The sequence below is a fragment of the Vigna radiata genome, chromosome 5, assembly GCF_000741045.1.
Source record: "Vigna radiata var. radiata cultivar VC1973A chromosome 5, Vradiata_ver6, whole genome shotgun sequence".
Classification (NCBI taxonomy): Eukaryota; Viridiplantae; Streptophyta; class Magnoliopsida; order Fabales; family Fabaceae; genus Vigna; species Vigna radiata.
The window spans coordinates 32,863,547-32,869,967 of record NC_028355.1 but is presented as its reverse complement, the minus strand read 5'-3'; the positions used below and the strand labels follow the sequence as shown (position 1 = coordinate 32,869,967).

The window sequence follows — 6,421 nt, the reverse complement described above, 5'->3', positions numbered from 1 at the left end:
TTCTTTTAACTTTTGTTGCTTAGTTTATATTATCTTATTTAAATTATTTTTTTAGAATAAATTTTAATATATTTAAATATAAAAAGAGTTATCATAAAATTCATATTTATTATTTCATTTTATTTGCTTTATATAAATAGAAATTTTCAATGATATATTTTATGCTTAAATGTATAACACTCATCTAACGACGATGAACATTCTAAAGAAGACCATTAAATCGGAGAATTTTTTTCAAACATAGTTTCAACTAAAAAGAAATCATTAATATGAGAGGAGATGAAAATGTTATAAGTTAATACAATTTGGATACTTTGAAGAGGATAAACTCTTACAAATCAATGATTTTTACGGTTGGAGATTGACAGCTTATATATATATATATATATATATATATATAATCAACAATTTTTTTTTTTCTTTCTTTTGCTACTTTGCATTGTTGGATCTACAATACATACTTTCACTTCACTCTTCTGATTGTGAAGATTCCTCTGAATCATCTTTTGACCTTGAAGTGCCTGAGATTAGAAGGGTATGATCTTTTCTCACAATGCAGCTACAACCTTTTCCTATCTGATTTAAAGCCTTCACCACCTATCATAAATTACAAAATTCACATCATTACACAGAATGTTCAATCTTCACTCTATAAAAAATATGTATGTCATTCATGTAAGGCAACTCAGACAATATCTATTGAAAGTCTTACATCGACTATAGCGCCAAATTATAATATATAATGAGGTGTAGATCTCACCTTACAAGTCAAATTAACGTTAAGTCCAATCACATAATGAATTCATATCATTCTCTATCTAAAACCTTAAGACAATGGATTAACGAGTCTTTCATCTTTATATAGTGTTCTATTTTTTCATTTCTATCCAATGTAGAACTTAGACTCACTTATATTTTCAACATTTTGATGCTATGACAGATAAAGATGACATGAAGTGGTGTCCAATCTATGAAAAAACAGCAGAACATGACAACTTTAGATGTCATTGATCTTATGTAAGTTGCTTGAGAAAACAGCAGAATATGACAACTTTAGATGTCATTCATGTTATGTAACTAGCTTTTGCAGTAGACTTACTGTACTCATATGCAATCTCTTTTCGGGATCCCTCTGAAGACAATTTCCGGCTAGACGGCTCATCCAATAGAGTTGATGGCAATCATGGGAGTTCATCATTCTCCCATCAATAAGATCTTGGCATTTTCCTTCCCTCAGTAGTGGTCTAGCCTGAACAAAAATGAGCAACTAAAAATCCTTGGAATCTGCATTGTTATGCCTGCATGAGTTCTATTTGCTAATTATCAACTAGTTGAGAGGTATTTCCAGAGAGGATTACTCAGAACATACAACAACACCAATGAGAAACGATGTCAATCTACATCAGACATCATCTTCAACCTAAAATTTTAAGATAATAGGTTCATATATGATTCTTACCCATTCCACCAGACCTTTACCCCCAAGTCGTTTGTCTGTGGTCCTCATTCCAGTTATTAACTGTAGTAGAACCACCCCAAAGGAATACACATCTGTTTTTATTGACACTTTTCCAGATTCTGCATATTCTGGTGCCATATAAGTCAGATTCCCTACACATTCTGTACAGTATGAGGAGCCTTCAGTCACAGTTCTAGCCAAACCAAAATCGCCTAGCTGATAAAACACAAAAGTAATTCGTTAGTCAAACTTGATGAGGTGAAGGATGTTTTGGCTGTGGAACCAAATTGCAATGAACCATGGCTCATTAAACGATCTCTCATCATTAAAATAGAGTATAAAATGTGTGTGTATATATATATATATATATATATATATATATATATAGAAATCTAGTGTTTCCAATAATCCATTATAAATGAAAGTGTATATATTGGAGAGTAGATGCTGCAATTTGGTACAAAATAAATTAGTTCTCTTTTCTTTTGATGACCATGTAATATGCATGTAGTAGTTAACTTTAAGCCTAATTCATCTTACAAAATTAGAAATTTATATCCTTGTAGATATTGTCATGTCTTGATTCTGATACTATATTAGAAAACGAACTTCAAACCTAATTCAGTCTTATAAAATTGACTTATAAGATAAAATTTGCATCTATTATAAATTAATATTATGTCTAGTCTAGTGGATACGAGATCTCCAACTATTAACTGCAGATATTATTACCCTTGCATCATAATCATGTGTAAGAAGAATGTTGTTTGTTGTCATATCTCTGTGTATTATGTTATTCTCATGCAGGTATAGCAGTCCTTTGGCAGCACCATCAGCTACTTTCACCCTATCTGGCCAATCAAGAAGTTTACGACAATGTTCTGCACAGTAAGAAGCCGAGGTTAGTACCCCTTCAATTTAATATCAATAAATGCACGCAATCATAATCTGTACAAGTTTGGTTTGATTTCTGTCGTACGAGATAAATGTTGGTCCAATGAAGCATTGCAGACATATTCATAGACAAGAAGTCTATGAATCCCTTCTGCGCATGATCCTAACAGCATGACCACATTCTCATGCATTGCTTTGCTGAGAACATCAACTTCAGACTTGAATTCCTTCTCTCCCTTTTGGTTAGCGTACGTGTGTTGCTTGACAGCAATCTTTTGTCCACACAACAACTCCCCTTTATAGACAGAACCAAACCCTCCTTCTGATATATAGTTCTTAGGGGAAAACCCTTGTGTGGCTGCACACAACTCAGCATATGAGAACTCTTTTTTTCTGTTCCTTTCAAACTGTGGTCTTCTGTTATTGCAAACAGAGCAAACAGATTTTGCAGCCCTTTGGTGTGCTTCATGGCAGCTCATGTGCTGTTTTTCTTGTTTAACTTGTGTTTGTGGATTGGACATTTTTGTTTGACTTGTCCCTTCAGCATAGAGAATGAGAATGCACAATGCCCTATTTGAAGGATTCTACTAACCTTGAATTTGGTGACAGAAAATTTGGCATTTTGTGAGATTATATATATGCATGTTGGTGCCTTGGTTTTCCAGGTTTTACTAAGTTGAAGAACAATTAAGGATCTTGGAACTGTCTTTACCACATGACATTGTAGTAATTGTTAAGGAATTGTATGTGATGATTCTTTTCATCCAGTCTTTGAATATACTTAGAAGTTTTGATGTTATCAATTTTCTTTTATTCTAAAACTGATTTTCTGGTTGACAATGGTACCGTGAGATACTTTTACATTCATTTAACACAAAATATAAAAGTAAAAGTAAACAATGCAAATGTTATAATAAAACGTGCTTGAAACAACAAATAAAATTAAAAAAATTTGGTAAAAATGACTAAAACCAGAATTTTCTAAAATTAAAGGACTAAATTGTACCATAGTTTGAAAATGGACTATAACCAAAATTGTCTCAAAGTATAGGGACTAAAAACATATTTAACCCAAAATAAAATATCATAAAAGTATAAATTTTTGTATTTTTTTAAAAAAAAAATAAAAGATAGAAAAGGATAAAGTCAAATTAATATAAAAAATTTAGATATATTAAAAAATATTTTTCTTTTTCTCCCCTGGTCATGATTCTTGGTGGGGAAATTTGTTTAGTAGTTGTTTTGAATGGAACAATCCTAAAGACAAAATGTTGAAGAAAAAGACATCTCCATAGTACGAGGAGTATTGTCTATGTAATGTTTTGGAATGAAGTGTTTTAACTTTCGAAAAGTTCTAAAAGTAGAAAAGTTGTCGAAGACACTGTTTGAGAATTCAAGATTTTAAGCTTTGGAAATGATTAGAATAACAATGTGCAAGAAATTAATGCTTATAAATCACAACTTGGAGGCTTTTCATATATATTTTAACACCCAACAACAATGTTAAAGCAATGTATTTCATTCACACGCGAAAATGATAAAAATGATTTTTTAACACATTAGTTAGAAATTATAGAAAATTATAAAACAAGAGAAAACATTAAAAATAAGATGCGAACTATACAATTTTACGTGAACTTTAATAAATTTTAACCAATAAAATATTATCACTTTTATTATATAAATTTTAAGTATTAGTTTTGTTTAATATTAAATATAGAAAATTGACTGGGAAATGTAACACTTATTATTATAATACACACTTCCATATTCTGATCAATTGTACCTTTAACATATCTGTCCAAATATGAAGTTGAGAGAGAACAATGCTTAGAAGTTGACATTGAAAATGTCACTAAAATTTGTGGTTGAAAATATTCTTAAAGAAACCATAGCCAACTCATTCATTGAAATCTATTTTACTTTAATATGCTTTTCTATCAACATCCTTACAAACAAACAAAAAAAATTATAATTAACTTATACTCTAATTAAAAATAATAATTTTTATATAATATATTTTTTATACATTATTATTTAACTTATGAAGATATTTATTTAATTTATTATTCTTATTTTAAAAATGATTTTGTTTCAGATCTTATTATTTTTGGTTAAAAAGCTTCACTTGTAGTGTAACTAGAAATACTTATTGGAATGATTACTCTGTACGTTCAACAAGTTTTTTAAGGAGGTAAATTTAAAATATTTAAATCTGGTGTTTATTCTTCCTTAAATTTCCTTAATTTATGTTTTTCAACTTTGATTTTAAAAATAACCCAACGTTCTCTGGAACAATAATTTGGTGAAGCTTTCTGATGGAAACAAGATGAGTATAAGACAATTAAGGACCCGAGTCGTAATTATCCTATAAACAATACTACTAATGAGATAAATAATTTATGTTCATTATTATAACATTAACTATTATTTGACACACTCAACCAATTTGGACATTAGAATATTTTTTGTACACATATTCCCTCTAAATCTTAAAGAGGCATAGACCTAGAATATTTCGATTTAAAGAGTAAATAATTTTTACTAGGAATTTGAAGACTCTTCGCAAAGTGTACTAAGTTTTATATAAATAAATAGGATATTAAATGTCAGATTAGAAGTTAATATTGTGAATCATTAAAATTAATAATTACATTAATTATTGTAATATTATACTATAAAGGAAAATTAATATTGTGAATCACCAAAATCAAGAATAATATTTGATTCTGTTTAACTACGATGTCTTATGACAATACAACCACTTTAGCAAGTGGAAACTTCATTCATTTAAAGGAACTAAACTGAATTAGTAATTCATCTTCAAACTTGAAGGATTCCTTCATTTCTTCTTCAGATTCATCTTGAGTTTGATGCATTATAAATCGAATTTGTCCTGTGCGGGGAGAAATCTCTTAAGATTTTGACACATGCTCTTGTTAGAATTGGTCAAAAAAGATTTTATCCAATGAAAATCTATGAAGGGGAGAAGATTAAGGAAATCAACAAATTAAATAGAAAATAAGTTAATATATATAAGAGAAAGAAATAGATAATAAAAGGTGTAGAGAAGAAAAAGAGAAACTTAGAGTAGAAATAAAGGAAGAGAGAAAAAGTGATATTGTAATTTTATTTTTTTATCATTGATACATTTGCACTGAAATCTAAAGAGTTTTATTTTGAGTGTCATTATTCCGCATTTATATTTTTCTCACAAATCTGATTAAGAGAAATTCTGTTGAATTTCCTAACAACTGGTATCAGAGCTGGTTGCTATTATTATAATCAATTGTTCAAAAGGAGTCAGATTTAAGTAGGAGAAATGGCTGCAGATGAAGGAAAGATAAAAATTGAGAAGTTCGATGGTACGGACTTTGGCTTTTGGAAGATGCAGATTGAAGATTATTTGTATCAGAAAAAGCTATATCAACCTCTCTCAAGGCATCAACCAGAAAACATGAAGGATGAAGATTGGACTCTTCTCGACCGACAAGCTCTCGGAGTTATTCGATTAACATTATCCCGTAATGTTGCATTTAATATTGCAAAAGAAAAGACCACAGTGGGTCTTATGACAGCTCTTTCAAGTATGTATGAAAAGTCGTCAGCCTCAAACAAAGTTCATTTGATGAGACGATTATTTAATTTGTGGATGTCAGATGGCGCAATGGTAGCGCAACATCTTAATGAACTCAATATAGTCACAACTCAATTGAGTTCAGTTGGAATCGAATTTGATGGCGAAGTACGAGCCTTGATACTTTTGTCTTCTCTACCGGAAAGTTGGAATGCTACAGTCACAACTGTGAGTAATTCATCAGGCAGTAATAAATTAAAGTTTGATGATGTTCGTGATCTGATTCTTAATGAAGAGATTCGACGGAAAGAGTCAGGAGAATCTTCAACCTCTTCAGTTTTGCATACAGAGTCAAGAGGAAGAAGTTCGAACAGAGGATATGGACGTGGAAGATCCAAGGAAAGAAGGTCTAATTCTAAGAATCACCGTAGTTTCCAAAACTCAAAGACAATTGAGTGTTGGAATTGTGGAAAGGTAGGACATTACAAAAA

The 6,421-nt window shown here is 30.3% G+C and overlaps 1 protein-coding gene across 1 annotated transcript; it reads right to left on the bottom strand.

Moving 5' to 3' along the window:
- Positions 1–468: 468 nt before the first annotated feature.
- On the bottom strand, positions 469–2,832 carry LOC106760631 (putative serine/threonine-protein kinase). Its single transcript, XM_014644049.1, has 5 exons — positions 2,439–2,832; positions 2,192–2,340; positions 1,460–1,675; positions 1,100–1,249; positions 469–597 (listed from the first exon to the last, which is right to left on the bottom strand). Exons 1-5 carry the CDS (start codon positions 2,830–2,832, stop codon positions 469–471), a joined length of 1,038 nt encoding a protein of 345 aa, XP_014499535.1.
- Between the last annotated feature and the right edge of the window lie 3,589 nt (positions 2,833–6,421).